Source organism: Suricata suricatta, chromosome 16 (genome assembly GCF_006229205.1).
Source record: "Suricata suricatta isolate VVHF042 chromosome 16, meerkat_22Aug2017_6uvM2_HiC, whole genome shotgun sequence".
Taxonomy (NCBI): domain Eukaryota; kingdom Metazoa; phylum Chordata; class Mammalia; order Carnivora; family Herpestidae; genus Suricata; species Suricata suricatta.
Window position 1 is genome coordinate 45,566,614 of NC_043715.1, and position 25,613 is coordinate 45,592,226.

Consider the following 25,613-nt stretch of genomic DNA (forward strand, 5'->3'; position numbering starts at 1 on the left):
CAGAGCCGGGCCTCTACTCTTTCGAGGTCTCTGTTTACCACGGAAAAGACAAACATGGGCTAGGATCCTACCCAGGATTTCTGTCTAGGATCCCGTAGCCCCCCAGACTTCCTGCAGCCCCGTGTCTGTGCCAACAGCACATGCATCCCACATGACAGAGCTTTTCTGGCACCCCCTCCCCAAACACCATTCCCCACCACACTTCTGAGGGCCAGGTGAGGGGAGCCGAGGCCCTGCAAACTCTCAGGCAGGCATGTGAGAAAGCTCTTTACTGGGGGGTACAGCAAGGAGGAGCAAGGCCATCTCCCCCTACCTGCCCCCACCCCCTCCTAGGGCCCTAGGGTGAAGGGGGTCTCCCCCCGACACCGGACCACCACTGTCTTTGGTACAATAAATAGAAAACAAGGGGGGGAGAGGGGGCCAAGGGTCCAGTCTTTAGTGGGGAGGGTGCGCCTAAACCCCTCTCCTTGACCCCCTGCCCCAGGCCCCAATCAGTGCAGGCCTCACCCACCCCAGCTGGGTAGCAGCAATTCCAGTCAAGGGGAGAGATGAGGATGGGAGCCCAGGGCCCCCGGATGGGGGGTATGGCTTCAGGAGGGGCCCCAGGGAGGGGGCTGGGTCATGAGCTGGCTGCCGTGCTCTGGGGTACACCACGGAGGCCCAAGCGAGGCCCCAGAGTGGCAGGGTCATCAGGGGGTGGGAGGGGTGGACGACCTCCTGTCATCCGAGTCCGGAGGGCTGAGGCAGCCGGGTGCTGGGGGGCAGGCGCCGGGTGAGGTGGGGAGCAGTCCGGAGGGCCGCCCACCAGGCTCACATCCATCAGCTCCGGGGGTGGTGGTGAGGTTGGTGATGGGGGACGGCCAAGGCATCGGGGTTGAGGGGGTAACTGGGCCCCGGCCCCTGGCAGTGACGAGGCGGAGGCAGGGGCCTGATGTGTCTTGTGGGGCACATCACCCCCTGCCCAGGGGCGCAGCGGCTGGGAGGGTGGGACCTAAAGGAGCAGAAGAACAGTGGGTGATGGAGACCCAGGTCCTGAAGCCCAGAGAACCCACTACCCACCTCCCAAGGCCCCAAGGCCCCAGTACCTGTGGGCTGTTCATCTCACAGTCAGTGATGGGGGGCCCGGGACCCCCACAATATCGGTTGCTGTATCGGTAGGTCCGGTTGTCACTGGAGGAGCCGCTGGAGCCTCCTGGAAGTGCCAGGGGAGGAAATGAGGAGAAGCCTTAGGAGGAGGAGAGGTGATGGCTGGATTTCCGGGTGGCTGAGTCTGGCTGGAGACTCAGGCCTGGGCCTGGGCTTTGGAATCAGAGCCTATCTGAAGGATGGGCCCACTTCTGAGATTATGGACCAGAGCTCAGTGAGAAGCAGTTTTAGAGGTATGAGCCCAAGCACAATTTCAGAGATCAGGGCATGCCCAGGTAGAGCTCTCTTGCCCCACCCATTTTGGAGTCCAGGATCACGCTGTTTCAAAGCTCTAGATGAAAGCCCAGTGGGGAAGGTCCCCTGGATCAGGCCAAACCAATGTCGCCCACCCTCCTGTTTTAGCCCACCTGGTCCTGGGCACCCACCAGAGCTGGAGATGGAGCTGGCGGTGCTGGAGGAGGGGCAGGTATCAAGGGGTGCGGGCGAGGTGGAGGCACTGCTGCCTGCCGGGCCCGTGTTGGTGGCCTCATCAGCCGTGCGGCGAAAGAAGCCGTGCTGCAGAGCCCCCAGTGGGCTGATGCGGGCGGCGGGCTCATACTCCAGCATGCGCAGCACCAGGTCCTGGAAGCGGAGGTAGTCGGCGGGGCTGTGGCCCGGCTCCCCCGCCCGCCGGCCCCCGGGCCCGCCCGTCTGCACGCCCAGCACCTCCTGCAGCCGCCGTGTCCCGGGGCCCTGGTAATCCTGGCAGGGAGGGGGTGGGAGGGGGGGCAAGAGAGTGGCCGTCAGTGGGCAGGAGGGGCAGGGAGACACACACGGGGAAACAGAGGCACAAGAGAGAAAGTGGAAGGAGAGAAGCTAAGAAGAGTTGTGGGGTGGGTAGGAGAGACGGGGGGGGGGCTGGGACAAAGGAGAGGACAGACAAGGGGGAGAGGAAGGAAGGGAAAGACACAAGGGAGAGGAAGCAGGGAGAGAGGAAGCCCCAAGTGTGAGAGAGTGAGGGGCCACCAGGGTGGGAGGAGCGGCATGGGGCAGGGGCCGCACCTTCCTGAGTTCCTTTGTCCTTCGTAGGGTCCAGCCACCCCCAGGCAGCCGTTCAAAGTACTTGCGAGCCTTGGGTGCCTGGTCCAACATGGGGGCTGGTGGGATGCCCAGCACCTCCACGATCCGGTTCATCTGGTCCACCTGTGAGCAGCCAGGTGGCCAGTCAGGGTCATCGGGCCAAGCCAGGCCTCCGTCCCCTCCAGCACACCCCCTCCTCAGGAGCACACCTCATTGGAGCCACTGAAGAGGGGCTCTCCAGTGTGCATCTCCACCAGGATGCAGCCCAGGGACCACATATCAATGGCCAGGTCGTACGGTGTGCCCAGGAGCACCTCAGGCGACCGGTAGAAGCGGCTCTGGATGTACTGGTAGATCTGGGGGGCGGAGCAGGGAAGAAGGCAGCCGTCAAAGGTCCCAGCCTCCCTTAGTGGAGCCATGGCCATACCCAAAGCTGGGACAAGCTTCCTTCCACCAAAACTAAGGATGGAGGTTCCAAACCTGGATGTTCCAGCACCCCTGCTGCCCATGAGCCACTACTATCACCTTATTCAGCAGCCTCAGAAGTCTGCTGGCCTAGGCTCACCCTGATCTCCATCCTGAAGCCTGACCCTGGTCCTTTCTTGATCATCTGAGGCTGGCAGGCTGCAAGCCCAGGCCCTTCCCCCCACGCCCCCAAATCCAGGCCCTTTCCAAGCCATCTCAAATGTCTGCTCACATGAAGTTGCAAAATTAAAGCACCCGTCCCTTCTTAAGGGCACAGGGCAAACAATTTAGCAAAGCACTCCAAGCTTAAAGCCGACCGACTTCACTCTGCCCACGTCTGGCAGCCTCAAAACTGGCCCTGCCTCCTCAGGCGTCACTCTTCCTTCCCTGTGGCCCACTCTTCTACCTCCCCTCCCCAAGGGCCTCACCCTCTGTACCACCAACGGCCCATCCTAGGCCCACCCTAATACGACCCTTCAGGCACCGGCCTGAACCCACCACAGCCTGGCCCCGCCCCTCGGGCTCCAGCCACTAGTGGGCCCGCGCCACACCCACGCCGCGAGCCCCGCCCCCTGGGCCGTGCCGCACCCGCTGGCCAAGCTGGCAGGAGCTGCCGAAGTCCACGATCTTGATGGCGCTGCGCTTGGGGTTGCAGAGCAGAATGTTCTCGGGCTTGAGGTCGCAGTGAATGATGCTGAGCTCCGGCGTAGCCAGGAAGAGCAGCGCCGTGCAGAGCTGCTGCGCCAGCTTCCTCGTCAGGTTCAAGGAGACACCGCGGAAGTGCGTGTTGCGCAGGAGGTCATACAGGTTGTAGGAAAGCAGCTCGAACACCAGGCACAGGTGGTTCCGGAACATGAAGTGCCGCTTCAGGTGCACTGCGGAAAAGGGGGCGGAAATGGGCCAACGGTGAAGCGGAGGCTCAGGGAGGGCCGGTGGTGGCCGGGGACACACAGTAATAAGGAGAGAGGCCACTAGCAGGTCTGTGACTCTGCCGTGTGAGCACAGGACAGATCGAGGTGTGCCCACGGAAGGTGGCTGCTAGTCAAGGTGTTTTTATACGGTCTATACCTTGATTCATGTCAAGAAAAAGATTTTCTTGATTAAGAGAAGTTCATTTCTTTCGAGTCTCTGTCCGACTTTCTGATAAACCAAAGAGACCTTTGTGCTGATGGGTCTTTAATACCCTTCTCCATTTCCTTATTTAATTTCATAACATTGTTTTAGTCTTAGTTCCGTTTATTTTTGTGGCAGAGGACACTTGCTTTTCATTTACGGTAATGATATGTATTTCAAGAAACACTCTCTTGAATCTAACCCTTGCTTTTTCTAAGAGGAATCCGTGCGGGAAAGAGGAAAAAGACATAGACATCAAGAATAAAGGCTCTGCAGTCTGGTGATATTATAGCTCCCCTGAGTACAAACTCCGTGACTTTTGCAAGTGACAACACCCGGAAGCTTCTACTCGGGAGCTGTGGGCCATGATGCCTCTTCCCCCCAGGGCTGTGGTCATATGGAAACCAGTTAATTCAACGCATGCTTGCAACAGAGCCTGACCCTTAGTGAGGGTCAGCACTGGAACAGGGAAGACATCATGAAGGCGGAAGGAGAATTCTGATGTCACAGAATTACAGACCAGAGCCTGCCCTGAAGACACCAGCCCCATCCTGCACTGGGTGTATGGCTGCCCCAGGCCTCACCTATGTAGTACTTCATCTCCGTGTCGTGCTGGTTCATCAGCTCCAGCAGCCGCAGCTCAATCTGGGCCTGGTTCAGGAAGGCCTTTTTGTTCTTGATGATCTTGATGGCCACCAGCTCCTGGGTCTGATGATCATAGGCTTTCACCACCTGCCAGGGCAGGGCATGTCACAAAGTGAGGAATGGCGGGATGGAGGATGTGGGACAGAACAAAGCACCACTTTTCTATCATTATCAGTGGGTGCTCACGCCCCCCAATCCCTGGGTCGGGGTGGGAGGGGCATTCCACACCTGGCCAAAGGAGCCTTTGCCAATGAGGGAGTCAATCTCGTAGCGCTCCAGCCAGCGCTCGCCACTGCGCACAATGTAGTCGTGGTTGTCGTCGTCATAACCGTGGTTCAGGACCTTCTTCTCCTTCTTGGTGCTTGAGTCCTGAGGTGGCGCCTGCTGGGCCCGCCGCTTCTTCTTCGCGTAGTATACCTGCCCCGAGGGCCAGCAGATAAGGACTGAGTGGCCTGTGCCGCCAGCCAGGACCCCTCAGCACCAGCTGGGCCCCCGCCCCCTGCCCACCTCATTGATGTGCTTGTAGGTCTTGATGAGGTCCACGGAGAGCTTGCGAAGCGGGGCTGAGGTCGCGTCCCGAAAGGCCAGCGGCAGCCTCCGTGGCAACAGCCGCACATCAGGCAATGCCTGCGGGGCAGGGCAGGGGATGGGCACTGAGGACGGGCGTTCGCTTCTGAGCCCCAGAGGGAGAGCTGTATGGGTGGCTGGGTTCTCATGGCCATGCACATATGTGCTCGGGCATCATGTGACCACCCCACTAGGATAGAAATTCCCCAAGGGCGGAGACTGCCTGGAGCAGGACCTGGCACACAGTGGACGGTCATGAGAGATTTGCCGTGTGAAATGAATGGGGAACTGTTGACCTCTGACCTTTCATCCCACACCTTACTCCTTTCTGAACCTCAGGGGAAGAGATCAGATAGAAAACATGGGCTCTGCCTCTTGCAGTCCTTCGCCTGAGAAACCAACTACTCTGGGAGTCCCATCTTGAGGGCTCCCATCTTGCTTTACCCTCATCCTGTTGGGTCTTCTCATCCCTCACCCCCAGTCTGCACCAGGTTTGCCCAGTGTTTCAGGATCTAGCACCCTCAATCTCCTACTGTGTCCTGCTTCAAGCTCTAATTTCAGAGCCTTAAACAGTCTCTACCCATGAATGTTTTTCCCCTGCACCCTAAGATGCTGCTGGCTCCAGGATCCTTTGGGCTCAACCTTCATCCCCTTTCACCCTCCCTCCCTCCATCTTTCACTCGAGCTTTTTTCCTTAGTGAACATGTACTGAATGATTTCTGTGAGTCAGGCACTGTTCTCAGCATTTTACATGCATTTCATTAGCCTGTTTAATTCTCACAACAACCCTGTGAGGTAGGTAACATTACTGGCTCCATTTTACAGAGTAGAAAACTGAAGCAGGGAAAACCTAAGGAACTTAACCACCATGTCAGGATTTGAACCCAGGCTCTCCAAACAAATTCTGCCAGCAACTCCTCTATTATCTTCCACTTCAGATGTACCCTTCATGCCCTGAAGAAACGGTTTGGGGCAACCAAACTGCCTTTCACCCCCAAGACCCTTGTGTCCCCAGGCTCCCCCTACCCCAGGCAGGTGAGGAGCCGGCTGGAAGCATACCTGTGTGTGCTCCTGGGGCCCCGGGAAGCCAGAGAAGGGACCATGGCCCGGTGGGACGGCCATGGTGGGCTCAGAGGGCCGCAGGGGAGCGAGGCCTGGAGCGGGAGCCCGGCCGGGGGGCGCCTTCTCGCATCCTGCACCTCGGCTGCCACCGCCGCTGAGACCTGAGAGCAGGCAGGAGGTAGGGGAACAACATAGAACAAGGGGATGTATGGGACAGTGCCAAGCAGGAAAGAGGTGGACATGAGAAAGAAGGCAGGGGACAGGGAGAGAAGAAAAAGAGCAACAGGTGGTAATGAGAAGGGAGAGAAGTGGTGGGGGTGGCGGTGGGGCACAGCGGAATCCCTCAACAGATGATCACCAAATAAATGAAGTAGGTGGCACAAAGGAGAACATGTGAAAGGGAATGATTGGAAGTCAGGCAGGGATATAGGCCATGACAAAAAAGGGCAGAAAGACACCAATAATTGGGGAGAGGAAGAGAAAAAATAAAGATAGAAACCACAGACAGTATAGGGAGCAGGATTCACTGTTTGCTTCCCGTTTCTACTTGTGGCCCTCCCCAGCGCCCCTTCACACAAGATCCTGCCTTCCTGCAGTCTTCCCTGATGGTCAGGATCTTCTCCAATCACAGCAAGGTCCCTCCGTTTCAAGATCTGACCTTTCCAGTAGATCCCTCCATCCGACAATCCCCCCAAACCACATGAAAGAACTCTGGGCCCCTCCAAACCCATGACAGTCTTCTGCAGGTCCCTAAAACCACATCAGGGTCCCAAGATATATCCTGTTATATAGGATTATCCCTATACAACAGAGTCCTACCCCCATGGCATTCTCATCTCATCCGCCAGCCCCCACCCCCCCAGGGAACCCATCCCTTATGATGTCAAGACCTCTTCCCTATAGCATTTCCTCCCACATCAGGGGCCACTGCTCCAGGTAGTTTCCCCTGTGGCACACCAGGGCTCTTCCCCGTATTACTTCAGGATCCCTCTCAGAATCAAGGCTCACTTTTCCTGATGGGAGCAAGGAGGAGGCTTCTCTCCCCTCGCCATCCTCTCCCCTACACCCGATCTTCCCCTCCTCCTCCCTTCCAACATTTCTACCAGAGCCCTTTCTCCAGTTACTCTTCTCTACACCAGGGTCAGTCCACAACAGTACCAATTCCTAGAAGGCCCCCAGAACCGAATTCCCCAAATATCATATAGAGTCGTCCCCTCTCAGAGTACCTGCCACACCAAAATCCTCTCCCCACAGGCCTTCTCCCATGTCAATCCCTTTCTTCTCTGCCAAGCCTTGCCACTCCACGATCCCTCCTTTCTCTTGGAGCTCCCCCGCCCCTCGCCCGAAACAACCTCTTCCCCGGGGCCCTCCCACGGCAGGACCGTCTCTCCCAGCACCCACCCCCTACCCGGGTCAGGGCTGGCGCGGGGCCCACGGGGGGCTGGGGTGCGGTGGGGCCCCCAGTGGGGTGGGCGAGCGGCCAGCATGGCGGCAGCGGCGGCAGAGAGGAGACGGCCGCCTGTCCCGGCCCGGCAAGCCCCGCGGCGGGGAGGGCAAGCGGGACAGGCGGCCCGGTGGGTGACAACAGCAGTCGCCGCCACCGCCGGGGGGCGGGGAGAGGAGGGAACGAGGGTCAGCCCGGGGCAAGCGGGGGAAGGGGAAAGCAGGTGGACGGGGGAGGGGCGGGTTAACCCTCGCCCCGCCGGCCCCGCCCCGAGCAGCCACCCGCCCCAGGGGACCCAGGCGTCCCCCCCCCCCCCCTGGAGGCCCGCCCCAGTCGGCGGAGCCCCGGCGGGCGGGGCCGCCTGCGCTGAGCTTGGCAGTCCGCACCTGCCATGGCAACAACCGTGCCATTGGCCGCTGCTGCCAAGAGCTCAGCCAATCGCAGTTCAAAACAGCTGTTGCTAGGCGACGGCGATGCAGCCGGAGGAGCCGAGCCCAAACAAAGGGCGGGAGCGGGGCCCGCTCCCCCCTCCCAGCCTCACTCCCAAGACTGCTCCCTCGGGCTCAGCCCCTTCCCAGAATCCGACTATGAATAGCCAGGCCCGGCCTGCACCTGCCCGCCGTCACCCTGCCCTCCTCCCTCGGCCTCATGCTAAGTCTCGCGGCGACGCAGGCAGGGCGGGTCCGTACTGCCCCCTCCACGCGAGCTTGTGCTGCCCCACCTGTAGCCCCGTTGTTACCTGAGGGCGCGGGCAAGGGGACTCAAGTTGCTCGGGAAGCCCGAGCTCAGACCTGCCCACTGGCTTTAAGTATCCGGCGGACGCGGCGACCCAGGGCCCGATTACCCAGTAATGCAACCAGCAAAATGGCGACCACAACAAACCGGCCCCCCTTCCCGCCCCGAGCTCCGCCCCCCACTCCCCCCCAATGAGCTTCCCCCACGTGACCCAAGGTAACACTTCGCGCCTGCGCGGAGGAGTTTACCGGTAGACATGCACGGTAAGCTACCAACCCCGCCCGAACGCCGAAATCCGGAATGCGACTGCGCAAAAGGCAGCCAACAAAGGGGCATGCGCACGTGAGACCGGATGAGCTCGTCCGCCCCCACCACGGCGCCTGTGGACCAAGGGAGCATGCGCCCTGTTGAATAGAGGTCGCTGAGCAATCCGCAGAAAGGAGCAATGGATGAGTCTTTTAATAGAAAAAACACACGTGTAACAGTAGCAACACAATCTCAATACAGACGGCACTGGGCTTCAGTTCTTCACCTTGGGAGGTGGCCTGTAAGAGGAAAGAGAGGGGATTCAGAGCCCGTCACCATTTTCCAGCACTCTGACCAAGCGCTAACAGGCAGGGCTGTCTTGGTGGCTCCTGGGCCCCCTGCTTACCTGTACACGCCCACCACCACAGCGTGGTCTCTTTCGTATGGCTCTAAGGTCAACTGCTCCTGGGGCTTCATGTTCTCCTGCTGCATCTTTTTCACTTCCGAGGCAAACACGGCCTCCGCAGAGGCCGTGGAGTCAATGCAGTTGGCCTACAGAAGAGAGAACTTGAAGTCTGCAGCAAGGCTTTGAGCAGTTTCCCCCTTTTTCTGTGCTCTTTAAACCGCAAGTTTTTATTGGAAACTCAGTGAAACTCAGGTTTTGGGAATGGAGGGAAAGACTTCGCTGGAGAAATTTCCAAGATGGTTTGGATTTGGAACAGGAAGACTTCAACAGAGACCTATTTATCTAAAAGCCAGTGTTTAAATTTTATACCCAAGGTTGTTTTTGTTTTACTTTCTCTTTCTTTAACAATAGTAATGCTTAGAATACAAAAACAACGAAAGGCCAACAAATGGTGATTCTGGCTGGAGATCTTTATTTTAAAATAAAATGTTTTTGAAAACGCACCTAGCATTTACCTAAAATTTATTTTTATATCATGCTGTTCTAAACACCTCATATATATTGATAAATTTAATCCTTACAGACAACACTAAGAGATATGACTAATATTTGTCCTTTGCAAGTGAAGAAACAGGTACCCAGGTTAGGTAACTTGCTCAAAGTCACAAAGCAGGCTGGAATTCAAACTCAAATGGTCAGACTCCACGATCATTCACTTGACCACCACCTTCTATTGCCAACCCCAAAGCTTTGAGTTTTGCAGACATTTTTCATCATGTGCTATTGGACTGGGGGCAGGGATAGAGGCTGACTGGATTAGGCATCCTGGGTTGGAGGCCTCCTTGTTCTGATGGACTGCTTGGCAGTTACAGAGAAGATACTACCATCCCATCTTGGACTCCTCCAAGCCTCATACCTTAATGGAGATCACAAAGTGTCCTCCATTACGAAGGAAGGTGTGGGCATTCAGGGCTACAATCCGGGTCTGGTCTGGCTGGGCCACATCGGCAAAGATCACATCCACCATTGCTAGGGAGAAAGAAGTGGCAGTTACAAATGGGGCCCATGTGATCTTCCCAGCTCCTCCCATGAGGCCTGCACCCTGTCACCAGCAGGTTCTTGCAAAGTCTTCCCTGTTTCCAGTCTCACTTCCCCCCACTGATCCCCCTCCTTTTGCAGTGCCCCCAGGATAGGTCTGAGAAACCCAGTCACACCATCTATTCATTCCTCTCGTAAACTGTGATTGCCACCTACTCTGTGGCCAGCCCCGGGCTGGGTATCAGGGACACAGAGATGAGTCAGACCCAGACCTTGCCCTCAAGATGCTCCCAGGTCTTGGGGTGGGGTGGGGGATAAACAGACACTCATCAAAAAGGCAAGTAAAGGTAAGTACTTACAGGCAAGAATGCCTGCAGGATTGTCATAATTAATTAATTAATTGCAGGGACAAAGGGTATCGTAGAATGCACAGGGTAAAAAACCTCAAGAGAAAACCAGCAGAATGCAAAGTATTATTTTTAAGCAGGAAAGAGGGTATAATGAAAATGGACTTTTTTAAATTGGGAAAAGCAGCTTATTAAATTGCTCTTATTAGTTACCTCTGAGGGTAATTTATAAGGAGTTCCAGTTTACATCATGCTTCCAAAAAATAATTTTTTTTAAAGTTAACATTCACAATGGGCCCCTCTCGGTCAAGGCCACACTCAGTTTGTGCTTTCTGGGTTATGCTCTCACCAGATGAGGAGGAGGAAGAGGAGGAGGACTTCTGAAGGGAGCTTTTATACACAGGCCAGGGGCAGCATAAAAAGTACCATGATCTGGAGAGAGGCCGGAAGTACAGAGGGGCCTAAGGACAGGTGCAGGAAGGAGGCTGGCCCTCCAGGCCTGCCAGACACGCCCCCTGGTACGCCCCCTCCCTCCCCACACTCCTGCGGACTCAGAAGGCTTGCTCATCCACTTGGATTCCATTTGAATCAGGGCTCTGGCCACCTTGGCCAGGAACCCTGGAGCGGCCTGCACTACACAAGCCTGGACCCTCACCGATGAGCATGCGGTATTTGTGTGGGTGCCGGGCATCTTCAATAACAGGGATAATGTTGGTCCTCTTCTTGGCCAAGTTAATGAGGTCACGGCCAGAGCGGTGGGAGAACTCAACTGCATAGACCAGACCGTCCTACAATAAAATCAAATAATAAAAACACCGATACTAGTTCGTAGATGGAACACCCAGTTTGGGCCCAAACACCGCATGTAGCATCTCTTCAAATCCTCAATCAAAACCCTACCATTGAATAACTATTGTTATGTCCACCTACAGATCAATAAGGTGAAGTCACCGGCCAAGGGTGACTGAATCCTGCTTTGCTGGATCTGAAAGCCCAGTCCCCCAATACAGCCTTAAAACAAGGAAGGCAGGGCCAGTACTGAAGTGAAGTCCTAACAGCTAAGAACGCTTACAATGGGCCAGGCACTGCTCTGAGTATTTTACAGAAATTCACTCATTTATCTTCACAGTAACCCTATTTTCCAGAGGGGTAAACCAAGGCTCAGAGAGGTTAAATAACTTGCTGAAAGCCACCTCACTGTTAAATGCTCACACCAGAGCCTGGGGTTTTGAACCACTAAATTATACAGCTCCTGTCCCTCCAGGCCAAGAGCTCAGGAGTGAGGCTGAAGGAGGCTCTGGGGACCAGGCGGTTCAAGCTGCCCCTTCCACTCACAGGCACTTTGAAGGCGGGGGGCCCAGCCCCAAACTACCCAGTACAGGGAGGCGGCCACGGCCACGGCCAGCAGGGGCAGCCTCTCCCTCCCTTCCACCTCACCATCCGCCCTTATTCACTCATCTATCCACTCACCGGGCCAACGATGTCAGAGACGTGGGAGACGGTGGTGCCGGACGCAGCCCCGAGGTAGAGCACCTTGGCCCCAGGCTTGATGTGGATCTGGTCCACGCCACCCAGAATTGCTGCTGCCAGCTTGGAGCGGAAGGGGTTCCAGGCACGGTACTCGATTTTGTCATCTCCCTCCTGGGCCGGGAGAGAGGGGGATGGAAGTCAGTGGTGGGCTCCTCTGCTAGACCCCACTGACCTTAGCCCTAGGGCCCCAGGCGCTCATTCACTGTTCAAGAAATGAACACAGGTAGAAAGCCAACCTGGGCTCAGGTCATGATCTCATGGTTCCTAAGTTTAAGACCCATGTTGGGTGAGCATGAACCCTGCTGCTCTCTCTCTTCCTCTCTTTCTGTCCCTTGCTCACTTGCACCCTCTTTCTCTCAAGAAAGAAAAGAAGGAAAGAAGGAAAGAAGGAAAGAAGGAAAGAAGGAAAGGGAAGGGAAGGGAAGGGAAGGGAAGGGAAGGAGGAAGGGAGGAAGAAATGAACACAGGCACACATCAATGACCATAACACGTGCAGGGCCTCCCCTCTCATGGAGGTTATGACTCAGGTAGAAGGGGCGGGGACAGACAGTCAACACAGAGGTAAGATCATCCAGGATACCAGCAGGACCTGTGTGTACTCAACGAACACTCACTGTGCCAGCACATCCTGTGCTCCACACTCTAGGCCAGGACTGGGGATGCACAGTGAATAAGACAGAGACGCTTGCCCTCAAGGCCTAAGTATTCACTGAACTAACACACATGGTACAGTAGCCAGGGACAGGTGCTAAGGAGAAAACATCAAGCCAGGAAAGGGGGCATGAAGCATGGGATGCGGGCTCAGGGACAGGTGAAAATGAGAAAGGGTGGCCAGGGACGTCTGCAATAGACCCCGAGGAGGGCAGGGCTGGCAAGTCACCTGGGGAAGTGCAGTGTAGGTAGCAGGAGAGGACACAGAAAGGCCCCAAGCTGGCCTGTGCCTGGCCGTAAAGAACATGGGATCATTGGGCAGAGGGTGGGCAGTGAGGACTGCTTTTGACAGACTGGGTGGGGCAAGGTGGCCTTGTAAGAAAAACAAGGTAATATCTGACCAGATGAAAGGAACTGGCCACACACACCAGCTGGGGGGTGAGCACAGATGTCCCTGTGGCAGGAAGACCCTGGGTGACGTGGCAGGGAGGGGGAGCGGGAATGCACACAGTCTTGTGGGCCACACTGAGGACCTAGGACTTTGACCTGGATGCCACAGGGATCTACCTTCAGTATTAAGATAACCCCCAGCTGGCCTGCACAGGACGCATGGTAGGGCAAGCAGGGGACCAGACAGCTGGCGACCCCATCAGCTGGGACCCTGGTCTCACCGAAATGGAGACTCTCTTCTCTCCATAAACTGACTCTCCGGGGACCAGGTTCTTGGTGACAAGCGCATCTTCCTTTCCTCGACAAATGAAGACACCTGAATGAGGGGACAAGCACAGGGTGAAGACTCTGGGCTGTGCCCCACCGCATCCCGCCCTCAGCAGCTCCCCACCTTCCTCACTCACCTTCATGCCGATGGGGTTCTACCATCACATTCTTCCCTGACTGGTTTCCTCTCTTGCCTCCCCGACCACGACCCCGGTTACCCCCAGACTGGAACCCTCCACCTACAAGGCAGAGATGCAGTGAGAGAGGGAGACCTTGTGACTTCTTCCTCCCTGAGCCCCAAGCTCAGGCAGCCTTCCTGATGGCATTCCCCGCCCCCGCCCCCCCATCACTCACCACCTCGTCCTCCTCCTCCTCCTCCTCCTCCTCGGCCACGGCCCCTGAAGCCTCCACCACGACCTCTGCCCCCACCGAAGCCTCCTCGGCCTCCACCGCGTCCACCACGGTCACCAAAGCCTCCTCGGCCACCGAAGCCGCCCCCACGGGGGCTGAAACCTGTAGCAGCAACAGAAACAGGAATCAGGGCAATGAAGCTGGAGATGTTATTATTCCTGCATCTCGCAAATTCCACTGAGGGGGTGTCCTCAAATATCCACAGTAGCCGCCAAATCAGGCCCAACCTAGATGTCCATCGGCAGAATGGGCAAATACAATGGGGGGCACATTCATAATCAACGATGACAAGGAGCTACCGTGACACGTGACAGAGAGATTATGAATATCTCAGTCATAATGTTAAGCGAAAAAGCAAGTCGGAGAAAACCATGCCCAACACAGTGTCTTTTATAAAGTTCAGCAATAATGAAAATTAAACAGTGCCATGCTATGTTGGTATAAGTGGTAATCCACACCCCGTGCCACCCCCCACCCCTCCCCCACAAAAAAAAGGGGCAAAGGGATAAACGCAAAACTCACAACACTGAGTATCAAAAGGGAGAAATTAACCGGGCTCAGGTAGGGGAGGGACACATAGGTTGAAATAGTTTACTGTCCGCATCCTGCTTTTCTTGGTTGGGTGGCAGATTGGCAAGATCCATTCGATTTTCTTCCTTCCTTCCTCCCTTCCTCCCTTCCTTTCCTCCTTTTCTCCTTTCCTTCCTTCTTTCTCTCTTTCTTTCTTATGTTTATCTATCTTTGAGAGAGTAGGGGAGGGACAGAGAGAGAGAAAGAGACACAGCGGGCTCTGCGCTAACAGCAGTGAGCCCAACAGCGCGGGGCTCAAACTCCTGAACCATGGAATCACAACCTGAGCCGAAATCGGACACTTAACCAACTAAGACACCTAGGCGCCCCTCCATTCCATGTTCAGTATTAGTCTGGAGAAGCAAGGTCCCTCAGACCCTGGAAACATTTCCGTGCCCTCCCACTCCTGAACCGTGTCCAGAAGAAAATCGCCAGCCCCCAAATGGAGGGGAGGTCGGGAGTGGTGTATCCTTTCTGCTCTTTGACCTCCCTGCTTGCAAACTTACTTGAAGAAGTCCCTCCCAGCTCAGGGGGAGGGAGGGATGGATGGATGGATGGATGGATGGATAGATAATGAAAAAAAACTCGAATTGTCCTTTATGGATGGGTGACAGAGCATAAACAGTGTAGGGCTTGTCACTGTCATGCAAATTTGGGAGGGGGGGGAAGAGAGAGAAGCTTTATTTTCACCAGCTCCGGTCAGAGCAAACTCATTCCCTTCACTGAGCACAAAACAACAGCAGAGGCGGATGGAATTCTGATGCGAACAGATTCCGGGTTTTCCTGGGGCAGTTTCCTCTGCTGTCCGTTCAGCCAATCACAATAATGTGAAAATTAGTGATGCTTTAAAAAATAATCTCCCAGAGCACCTGGGTGGCTCAGTTGGTTAAGCATCCAGCTCCTGCTCAGGTCATGATCTCACGGTTCATGGGTTCGAGCCCAGCATCAGGCTCTGTGCTGACAGCTAGCTCAGAGCCTGGAGCCTGTCTTCCGATTCTGTGTCTCCCTCTCTGACCCTCCCCTGCTCGCACTCTCTCTCTGCCTCTCAAAAATAAATAAATAATAAATAAATAAAAATTTAAAAATAAAATAAAAAATAATCTCCCTCAATGTAAAACTGCTCAGTAGTGAGCTTGCTGGACTTTCTGGAAAGGCGCACCGTATTCACCTCTGAAAGCTTCATGCATCATCATGGCGTTAAAGATGAAAACGTAGAACCTTTCAGCGCCATTCCTGATTGAAGTGTTAAAAATGAAGTTTCAGCGAGAGGTGTCTACCTTTTCTCCCTCTGCTTCTTCCACCCACAGTCTCCTGTCCGCACGGCAGCCAGCGACTAACGCTTTTCAAACCGCAAATTGCGTCTCTTCATGCCCCTGCCCAAATCCCTTGAATGGTTTTCCGTCACATTGAAAATGAAACCCAAATGCCTTTCTCTGGCTTCCAGAGCCCCACATCAGTGGGCCTCGCCTTTGGCTAAGGCCTGGAACCTGGAGATTCTGATGTAGTTGTCCAGTGTAGGGGCCTGACCAGAGGGCTTTTTAAAGTTTCCCAGGAGATTCCAAAAAATATATATAGTTTTTTACATTTTATTTATTTTTGAGAGACAGAGAGAGACAGAGCATGAGCAGAAGAGGAGCAGAGAAAGAAAGAGACACAATCCAAAGCAGCCTCCAGGCTCTGAACCGTCAGCACAGAGCCTGACGTGGGGCTTGAACCCACGAACCGTGAGATCATGACCTGAGCCGGAGTCAGATGCTCAACCGACCGAACCACCCAGGCGCTCCATAAAGTTCCCGGGAAGATTCTAAATGTGCAGACCAAACTAAGAACCGCCATCACAAGGCTCTGCTGAGGGCCTCATGCTCTTCCTACTCAACTCCTCCAGCTTCTAGACCCTTAGTATATGCTGTTCCCACTGCCTGGCTCCTGGGGACATTTGCTTCTTCACTGCACTCAGGTCTCTGATGAAACATTCCTTTCACAGAAGGGCGTTCAGGTTCCCTGCCTTGACACCGCTCTCTTGTTCTTCCCAGCAGAGATATACATGGCAGTTTTTATTTTATTACTGCCTGACTCCTGCACCAGAATCAAGGCCCAGAGGGACAGGGATGTTTTAACTGTTTTCGGTCACACTGCAGCCCCAGCACCGGGCACACACTTGGGACAAAGTGTGGGGGACTTGGTAAACATTGCATCAACTGTCTGCTGAGGACTCTTAACCCCCTGGGTTCTGCCTTCAGGAAAAAGCACCCTCTCTGTTCATTTAGGAAGCAGAAGAGGACATGGTGACCGGATCGCCCTGGTCCCCTCCCTCAAGCAGTTCGTGTATCCCATACAGGGCGATGGCCATGCCACTCAGGGCCCCGGAGAGTAGGGAAGGTTGGTGGGAATCTTGAACACTTCATGTGTAAGAGAGAGATACGGCGGTAACACAGTGCCCACGTCACAGAGCTGCAAAGAGTAAGTAAATGGCTTAATACGCACAAAGCACTCCCCTCGCTGAAAATGAGTATTCGACGAGGGGACAGTGAGTCCCCCTCCCTCCTACTCAGAGGAGAAACCACTAGGCCTAAAAGAGACTCAAGCCAGGCCTGAGAAGTGTGGGCAAGGCATGGGGCACAGGGGACAGGAGTGTCAACTTTCAGTCCCCGATTCTCAAAACATCGCCTAATCCATTTCAGGTCCTGGGGAGCTTACAAAAGTGTACTGAAAGCACTGGCTCCTCGGGAGAAAACATGTTCGCACCTACTTTTCCAGAAATTTTGGGAGGGCGGTCCCCAGCACCCCCCCTACCCCAGCGCTTTAAAACCTGCTCTCCTCCCCCAACCTTCCCCCATCTCAAAAAACGGACACTCCATCCTTCCAGCCGCACACCCCCAAGCTCTTAGTTACCCTTGACCCCTCTCTTATACCCACATACAAGCTGCTGGCTCCGCCTTCAAAACAGATTTCCCAACGGTGACAATTTGTCAGGCAGGTCCCCCCTGCTACCACCCTGGTTCAAGCCACATCACCTCCCACTAGATCGTGGCAACGAACTTCCAGAAGCTGATTCTTTTAAAGGTGTTCATGCATCCTGTCCCTGTTGAAAATCCCCCAAAGGCTTCTTCTCTCAATCGGACTGAATGAAGTGAAGGGCCGGCTCTAGACTTAACTTCAGCAACTTCAAACCCTAACACAAAGAGGGAAGGGTTGGGAGGAAGGTGTTACCAGATCACAGGGTGCCTGGGGCGTGCCAAGGTCAGTCAGAGGTACACAGCCCAGTGCTGAAGAGAAAGGGAGCCTGGGAGGGGGTGTGGACCCACAACCCACCCTTCCCCCTCCCATGATCACCCCCTCTCTCCACACATGGAGTAAAGAAAACAACAACAAACAAACAAGGAAAACTTGCACTAGGAAGCAGATCTTCTGGGTCACAGTGGAAGACTTCCCTAAACTCTAGTGGGGCAAACAGGTGGAGGAGCACAGCCTGATTTAGGAAGAGCTGAGACACAAGGGAGAAGGACCCTAATTTTGTTCCTCTTGAGAAGAAAGATAAAGACAACAATGAGAGGCAATACTATCATGTCAAGCATTGTGCTATTTTTCCTTAGCTTTACTGGGCACACAACATCGCGAGAGGCTGCCAATGTACAACCTGTTGATCTGTACACATACACCCTGCAAAATGATCACGGCAACATGCTATTTCTTAACACGATCTTGCTAAATGATAACGGGGCGCCATTTTACTGAGATAACAGACTCAGAGAGGTAAAGCCACTTGCCGTAGCTTCAGAAGCAAAGAACTGAATTAAGAACTCTCTCCTGTCAAAGTCCGGACTCTCTGCCACGAGGGAGGTGGGGTGGGTTCATCAGAGTCTTGGAGGAGGGGGAAATCAAATGAATAAAATCATTCCTCTCCCGTAACTATCTCCCGCCCCTCGCTGTCTCCCACAACCGCTAAGCGTTATCTTGGGCTTGGGAAAGTTCTTCTCTTCGCGAATTATCCTGATCGCTCAAACCTCAGGGATCCGCCCCCTCGGAAGAGTAGTGAGCGGGAAAAGTGGGACAGAGCAGGCCACACACTATCAAGCCGGGAGTCCGCCTTCACCACGGCCCTCTCGGAGACTCAGCTGGGTTGGGGGCGCAGGGGACGGTGGTTGCGGTGGTGATACTTAAGGCTAAGGGGGTTCTCCCTGACCCCAAATCGGGACTCTCCACCTCTGAACCAAGACATTATCCCGGAATCCCAAGGCCAGAGATCCAAGATGCCAGGTGCCTGGATCCAGAGTCTGGATCCGTACCCCCGACTTCCACCCCCGGTCCAATTACAAAGTCCCCCTAATGACGGCCTCCGTGACATAAATCTTAGTTCAGGAACCCCCATTTCAGGTCAGGACCCTCGTCTCACGACCATGACCTCCGAAGCCAGTCACACATCTCGATACCAGGAACCCGAACCCCAGGCTCAGCATCAATCACAAGGCTGAACCAAGAACCCCCTCGCCACAGAAGATCGGAGCCCGGACCCCCTCCCTACAAGAGACCGGATCCCCTGACCCTAGGCCAAGGCTCCGCCCCTCCGATTCCGGTCTGGCCCCTCGATTCCAGCCGGCCCTAGTCCCAGACCCCGGACCCCACTCCCGGCCTTCACCTGGCTTCATGGCGAGAGCTCAGCTCCGCTGTTCAGGACCCTGCAGCGTCCCAGGATACACGAGTCTGCTGCTTTCGCACGTGGAAAGGAACGCACGCGCGGCGACGCACGGCGTGTGACGCAGCCTCGAGGCCCCGCCTCTCAGAGCCCAGGCCAGGTCCGGAGCCCGGCGCGCGCGCTGTGGGCGGGGCTTCGCAAGCCCCCTCAGGGCACCGCCCCGAAGGTGGCTTTACGCGCTGCCGGTTAAGACACCGCTACGCAGAATACGCTTCCTGCTTCCTCTTAACTTGTAGGAGCCCATCGCGCTTCCAATCCTGTAATCAGAGCTCATCTCCAGGCTGTGCCCCGTGTCCCTCTTCTCTATTTCCAATTAACTCCACAAGGATCCTTCTACACCCAAAAGCCTTCCCCGACCTATTTCCACCCCTAAGAACAGGGACGACACTGGGCTCTCATTCATGCACTGGTAAAAGCATTTATGCATCAGACATTGATCTGAGATCAAAGAGTCAGACGTTAACTAACTGGGCCACCCGGGAGCCCCTCCCCTTTTCTTATTTTCCCTACTAGTAGTATCGGCAACATGTTCATTTTTAAATGACATTTCAAAGCATAATTTAGGTATCATAAAATTCATAAGTATATGTTTCAATGAATTTTAGTTTTTATATTAATTGTATAACCATCACCTGATCCAGTTTCAGAATACTTCCATCTTCCCCTTTTTTACTAATGGAATCACACAATGATGGGCATTTGAGTTGTTTCCAGTTTTGGGTTATCTGAATAATGCTGCTCTGTACATTCATGTACAGATATTTGTGTGGAAATACGCTTTCTTTTTTTTTTCAGAGTCCTAGGAGTCAAATGACTGAGTCCCACTGTAAGAGTATGCTTACCTTTTAAAGAAAGGGACACACTTTTCCAAAGTGGTTGGACCTATTTTATTTAAAAAATGTTTTTTAGTGTTTTATTTTTTACTTGTTAAGAGACTGAGAGGCAGTGCAAGCAGGGGAGGGGCAGAGACAGAGGGAGACACAGAATCAAAAGCAGGCTCCAGGCTCTGAGCTATCAGCACAGAGCCTAAGTGGGGCTGGAACCCACAAATGCGAAAACATAATCTGAGAGGAAGTCAGACGCTCAACCAACTGAGTCACCCCGGTGCCCCTATTTTATTTTTCAATGATTTTTTTTCTTTTTACCTTTTGACCCTCTTCACTCGTTTTTCTTACTCTCAAGCCCCTACCTCTGGCAAACACCAATCTGTTCTCTGTATCTATGAGTTTGGCTTCTTTGTTCATTGTTTTTTTTTTTTTTTTACATTCCATATATAAAAGAGATCATAATGCCCTCAAGGTCCATCCTTGTTGTCACAAGTGTCAATATTTCCTTTTCTTATGACCAAATAACAGCCTATTTGATACATGTGTCACATCATATAATATATACCACAATTCTTCATTCATTCATCCCTCAACGGACACTTAGGTTGTTTCCATATCTTGGGTATTATAAATAATGCTGCAATAAATAGTGTATATGGGTGGGGTGGGGGGTACAGATATCTTTTTGAGTCAGTGTTTTCATTTTCTTCAGATAAATACCCAGATGTGGGATTGCTGGTTCATATGGTAATTCTATTTTTAACTTTTTGAGGAGCCTCTGTACAATTTCCCATAGGGCCTGCACCAGTTTACATTCCCACCAACAGTGCACTAGGCTTTCCTTTTCTCCACATCCTTGTCAACACTTGCTATTTCTTGTCTCTATAATTATCCTTTCTAGCAGGCATGAGGTAATATCTCATTGTGGTTTTGGGTTTTTTTTGTTTTTGTTTAAAAAAATTTTTTTATATCTTTATTTTATTTTTGAGGGAGAGAGACAGAGAGTGAGCTGGGGAGGGGCAGAGAGAGGGGGAGACACAAAATCTGAGGCAGGCTCCAGGCTCTGAGCTTTCAGAACAGAGCCTGACACGGGGCTCAAACCCACAGACTGCGAGATCATGACCTGAGCCCAAGTCGGACACTTAACCGACTGAGCCCCCCAGGCGCCCCTCATTGTGGTTTCTATTTGCATTTTCCTGATGAATAACGAACTGAGCCACCCAGGTGTGTCCCACCCATTTTAAAATCTGTGTTTTCCTTTTTTCTTTTTTAATTTTTTATTTTTTGCTCTTGAGTGCTATGCATTCTTTATATCTCTTGGATATTAACCTCTTACCAGATATATAGGATTCGCAAATATTGTCTCCCGTTCAGTAGGTTACATTTTCATTTCGTTGAGTTTCCTTCTCTGTGTAGAAGTTTTCAGTTTGATGTTGTCCAACCTGTTTGTCTTTGCTCTCGTAGCTTTGGCTTTTGGTGTCAGATTTTTTAAAAAAAAAATCATCACCAAGACCAGTGTCAAGGAGCTTACCCCCTCTGCTTTCTTCCAGGAGTTTTATGGTTTCAGATCTTACGTTCAAGTCTCTAACCCATTTTGGATTAATTTGTGTGTGTGGTGTAAGATTGTGGGGAGTTTCATGGATCTATTTTCTTGAAGGATTGTTTTACAATTTCTCCTCTCTCATTATACCTTTAAACTTTTTCCTCCTGGCTTACTCTTAGATGATGGCCTTGCTTCCCACTTGAAGGAGAAGATAGAATAACGAGAGAACATCAGTAGCCTCCTATCCACATAGCTGGCAGCTTACTGCACCTATTACTTCGTACGCTGTAAAAGAAAATTATTTCTGTACTCACAAATTTCACTTCTGACACCTAAGGCATGAGTTTTCCACAGTAAGAAACTCTCCAGTCTCCAGACTCCTATTGTTTAGTTCAACTACCCAGAGTTAGCATTGGACCCTAGAGGTGAAGGGCACAGCATCAGAAGACTGCCTCCGCTTCAGAAACCAATGGGAAGTCCAGGCCCCCCACATTCCTGACCCCCTGGCTATGAATCAAGAGTTCCCATGACCCCCCTCTGCCATTTGATAATTTGCTAGAATAGCTCACAAGACTGCAGAAAATCCTTTGCTTACTATTGCTGGTTTATTATGAAGGATACAACTGAGGATTAGGCAAAGGGAAGAGATGCATAGGGCAAGGTGTGGAGGAAGCAGCATGGAACCTTCCACACACACTCCAAGGCCCTCAGTGTGTTCATCCACCTAGAAGCTCTCCAAACCCCGTTGCTTAGAATTTTAATGGAGGTCTTATATATAGGCACCATTGATTAAGTTATTGACCATTGGTGGTTAAGTCAGTCTTCAGTCACCTTTCCTTTCCCAGAGGTGGTGGAGATGGGGGTGGGGGTTCGGGGTTGGGGGGCTGGGTGCTGAAAGTTCCAGCCCTCTAATCACAGAGTTGGTCTTTCTAGAGCATTTTCAGCCTAACACAAGGCATCTCACGTTTAGCTCAAAAGTGCTCAAATAACACTTATCAAATGAATGAAGGAATGTCCACGTGGGGTCTAGAGGACTGGTGTTGTGTACACCTCTCAGTGAAAAAAAAAAACCACACTAGGACCAAGTATCATAACAGCTGCACCAGGGGCTGTTATGACAGGGAACTTCATGCCTCAATTAAGTTTTTAAAAATGTATAACAAAGTTTTAGACCCTATACAAAAGTAGAGAATATAAGAAACCCCATTTACTCATCATTCAGCCTCAACACCTATCAATGCTTTCTTAGACTTACATGTTGCCCATTTATTTTTATTCATTTCCTTTCCTTTCCTTTCCTTTCCTTTCCTTTCCTTTCCTTTCCTTTCCTTTCCTTTCCTTTCTTTCTTTCATCTTTTTTAAAAGGGTATTTATTTTGAGAGAGAGAAAACAAGGGAGGATCAGATAGAGAGGGAGAGAGTCAGATAGGTAGAGACCATCAGTGCAGAGCCTGATGAGGGGCTGGAATTCACAAACGTGAGATCATGACCTGAGCCAAAATCAAGAGTCAGATGCTTGACCAACTGAGCCACCCAGGCACCCCTCTTTCTTTTTTTAAAATAAGCTCTACGCCCAGTGTGGGCCTTGAGCTCACAACCCCAAGGGTCGCACGCGCCATTGACTGAGCCAGTTAGGGACCCCAAATGCCCAGTTTTTTTGCTAGAGCATTTTAAAGCCAATCTCAATATTTTGCTTTTACACCCCCATATATCTGAGTATGCATCTCTTAAGAAAAAAGAGAACATTTCCTTACACTGTCACACTTAACAAAATTAACCAGAAGTCCCTCATATAATCAAATAACACAGCCATATTTGTACTTCCTCAATGGTCAAAAATAGATTTTTATTTTTTATTACTTTCTTAAGATTTTAAAGTTTACTTATTTTGAGAGAGAGAGTGTGTGTGTGTGTGTGAGTGAGAGAGGTGCAGAGAGAGAGGGAGACAGAATCCAAAGCAGGTTCCTGGATCTGAGTTGTCAGCACAGAGCCTATCATGGGGTTCAAACCTACGAACCACAAGATCATGACCTGAGCTAGAGTCAAAGGCTTAACCAACTGAGCCACCCAGGTGCCCCAAACTCTGCTTCAAATATGATGCTGTTGACTGAAAGTTTGAGTCCCCTCAAAATTCTTATGTTGGAACCTAATCCCTAATGTGATGGTATTTGGAGGTGGGCTCTTTGGGAGGTGATCAGGCTATGAGGGTGGAGCCCTCATGAATGAGATTAGTGCCTTTATAAACGAGACCCCGAAGGGCTGCCTTACCCCTCAGCCATATAAGGACACATGAGGAGCTGACCAACCATGAACCATGAAGAGGGCTCTTTCCAGACACCAAATCCACTGGTGCTTTGATCTTGGACTTCCCAGCCCCCAGCACTGTGAGGAATCAATTTCTGCTGTTTATAAGCCACCCATTCTATGACATTTTGTTACAGCCGCTGAACAGATGAAGACATAGGAGAAAATGGAGTGACAGAGAAATTAACTTGTTGGGTTATAAATGATAAAGCTAGAATAGAATCTATTCCTCTCTCTTTCTCTTTTAAAAATAGTTTTTAACATTTATTTTTGAGAGAGAGGGAGAGACAGAGCGCGAGTGGAGGAGGGGCAGAGAGAGAGAGGGAGACAGGATCTGAAGCAGCTGTGCTGACAGCTCAGAGCCTGACGTGGGGCTCGAACCCATGGACTGTGAGATCATGACCTGAGCTGAAGTTGGAGGCTTAACCGACTGAGCCACCCAGGTGCCCCCCCTTTCCATTTTTGACCCTTCCCTCCGTCCAATTGTTCATCTTCTCTTCATCCACTCTTTTAATCATCCATTTCCCCATCTTCCCATTTCTCTACCCCCATCCACCCATCCATGTTCCCTTCTTCCCTCCCTCCCTTCCCCCTCCTTTTCACCCATCCATCCATCCATCCATCCACCCACCCATCCATGCTTTCACACACCCCTCCAATAAATATTCATTGTGTGCCAGATGCCCCAGGCATCTGAAAGTTGCTGTGCAGGAAGGAAGGTGGGGGAGGAGAAGGCATAAGACACACACATTGGCATGCAGCTTAGCCTAAGATATTTATTTAGTATTCCTGCAGTTGGCCTCAGTGGCTCATCAAAGGAGGAGAATAGGGTAGGGGCACACAGGGACACTGTGCACCCTCCAATCACTGCAGTCTCCAGGAGGAACCGGTCCTGAAGTCCTCACTCCTGGTGGATGGCTGATCAGCTGTGACTGTAAAAGACAGACTCTTAGCACTCCCTCTTGCAGACTGAGCACCAACCCCCACCTCCTGCTTCCTATGAGGACACAGGTGCCCCTGCCCCAAGTGGCATGGCTTCCATGCTACATCTCTTACCAAGGGGAGAAGTCCTGCGCTCTCCAGCCCTCCAATGTCGTCTTCTGGGAGTCAAGCCCATCATTGGCCTGGTCCCCATCAAAGTTTCCACAAGCCCCACACAGCTTCCCAGCATGGTCCCTGCTGACCATCACAGCCAGCTGCCCATTGGTGCCCAGCCACACCTGGACCCCTGCCTTCTGCTGGACTAGCATGGAGCCATCGGGGTTCTGACGCACGGACACAGAGGTTAATACCTCAGCTGGGAGAGCCACTCGGAGACCATTCACCTGGTGGTGGTTGCAGAAAACACAGAGTGTTACCAGGATGCAGACTCTAAGCAAAACCAGAAGTTCAAGGAACAAGAGCAGAGATGCCAGTGCTGAAAGAGATGAAGACGTGGATGGATGCACGTACGGAGAGATGGGGACACAGCTAGCTGGAGACCTGGACAGAGGGTTAAAAGGACAGAGAAGAGGTAGACAAGGAGATGCACCGATGGATAGACAGGCATGAACAAAGCATTCCAAGGGCAGCCAGGGTGGTGGGGAGCCCTTTATACCAGACGGATAAAAACACAATCAAGCCCTGGCATCATCCAGTTCTACTTCTCAAGATAAAAGAACCTTTAAGCAAGTCCTGTACGTTGATGGTTCTCTGACAAAAGCAACCTCATGACTTATTTTTCTCAATGCTGATGTCTAAAGGCAAGTAACAACCTGGAAATATCACAGTCATGTGAGAAAATTACTGGTTCTCTATCATAAGCTGTGGACTCAGTAGCCTTCATAACCTTTATGAGTTTTTCCTTTAAATAACTGTTGTCTGTTTTCACTGATGAGTTAATCTTTATAAAGTTAGACTCTCTAGAAACTTATTTTCTTATTTTAAAGAAAAGTTCTTTTTTTCTAAATGTTTTGGGTCTGGGTCTTCCTCTGGCAGATGATTGGAAAGATAGGTAGACATACCTGGATGAATGGATGCATGGATGGATGGATGGGTAGGTGGGTGGATGGGTGGGTGAGTGGAAGGATGGGTGGATGGATGGATGGATGGATGG

General features: G+C 52.4%; 3 protein-coding genes across 6 annotated transcripts in view; all 3 read right to left on the reverse strand.

Annotated features, from left to right (window-relative positions):
• Positions 1 to 254: 254 nt before the first annotated feature.
• Positions 255 to 8,391, reverse strand: DYRK1B (dual specificity tyrosine phosphorylation regulated kinase 1B). Of its 4 annotated transcripts, none has more exons than XM_029924858.1 (11): positions 8,241 to 8,391; positions 6,055 to 6,218; positions 4,936 to 5,055; positions 4,657 to 4,845; positions 4,368 to 4,515; positions 3,259 to 3,545; positions 2,415 to 2,561; positions 2,188 to 2,328; positions 1,572 to 1,887; positions 1,086 to 1,192; positions 255 to 991 (listed from the first exon to the last, which is right to left on the reverse strand). In XM_029924858.1, exons 2-11 carry the CDS (start codon positions 6,115 to 6,117, stop codon positions 620 to 622), a joined length of 1,890 nt encoding a protein of 629 aa, XP_029780718.1. In that variant the 5' UTR covers positions 6,118 to 6,218; positions 8,241 to 8,391; the 3' UTR covers positions 255 to 619. The 4 variants fall into 4 exon arrangements, with proteins under 4 accessions (XP_029780718.1, XP_029780715.1, XP_029780716.1 ...); XM_029924855.1 differs by lacking the exon at positions 8,241 to 8,391 and adding an exon at positions 7,466 to 7,738; XM_029924856.1 differs by lacking the exon at positions 8,241 to 8,391 and having other exon boundaries at positions 1,572 to 1,767; positions 1,852 to 1,887.
• Positions 8,392 to 8,672: 281 nt separating this feature from the next.
• Positions 8,673 to 18,895, reverse strand: FBL (fibrillarin). Its single transcript, XM_029924859.1, has 9 exons — positions 18,789 to 18,895; positions 13,526 to 13,684; positions 13,309 to 13,410; positions 13,126 to 13,220; positions 11,744 to 11,914; positions 10,929 to 11,061; positions 9,805 to 9,917; positions 8,889 to 9,034; positions 8,673 to 8,781 (listed from the first exon to the last, which is right to left on the reverse strand). Exons 1-9 carry the CDS (start codon positions 18,796 to 18,798, stop codon positions 8,757 to 8,759), a joined length of 954 nt encoding a protein of 317 aa, XP_029780719.1. The 5' UTR covers positions 18,799 to 18,895; the 3' UTR covers positions 8,673 to 8,756.
• Positions 18,896 to 24,273: 5,378 nt separating this feature from the next.
• The window catches only part of FCGBP (Fc fragment of IgG binding protein), a 38,621-nt gene continuing 37,281 nt past the window's right edge, over positions 24,274 to 25,613 (reverse strand). Inside the window, exons 21-22 of the mRNA XM_029925647.1 lie at positions 24,575 to 24,843; positions 24,274 to 24,450 (exon numbers count right to left, since the gene is read on the reverse strand). Coding sequence (XP_029781507.1) covers positions 24,441 to 24,450; positions 24,575 to 24,843 — 279 coding nt within the window. The 3' untranslated portion in view covers positions 24,274 to 24,440. The remainder of the gene's footprint in view (positions 24,451 to 24,574; positions 24,844 to 25,613) is intronic.

Coding starts and splice junctions, on each gene's coding strand:
- FBL (XM_029924859.1), bottom strand. Junction 13,411..13,525: donor AGGAGGAGGAGGACGAGGTG/GTGAGTGATGGG, acceptor TCTGCCTTGTAG/GTGGAGGGTTCCAGTCTGGG. Junction 13,221..13,308: donor AGAACCCCATCGGCATGAAG/GTGAGTGAGGAA, acceptor CCCCTCATTCAG/GTGTCTTCATTTGTCGAGGA.
- DYRK1B (XM_029924855.1), bottom strand. CDS start 7,544: ATGCTGGCCGCTCGCCCACCCCACTGGGGGCCCCACCGCACCCCAGCC. Junction 5,056..6,054: donor GGCCCCAGGAGCACACACAG/GTATGCTTCCAG, acceptor CCTGCCCCGCAG/GCATTGCCTGATGTGCGGCT. Junction 992..1,085: donor GTGAGATGAACAGCCCACAG/GTACTGGGGCCT, acceptor CTGCTCCTTTAG/GTCCCACCCTCCCAGCCGCT.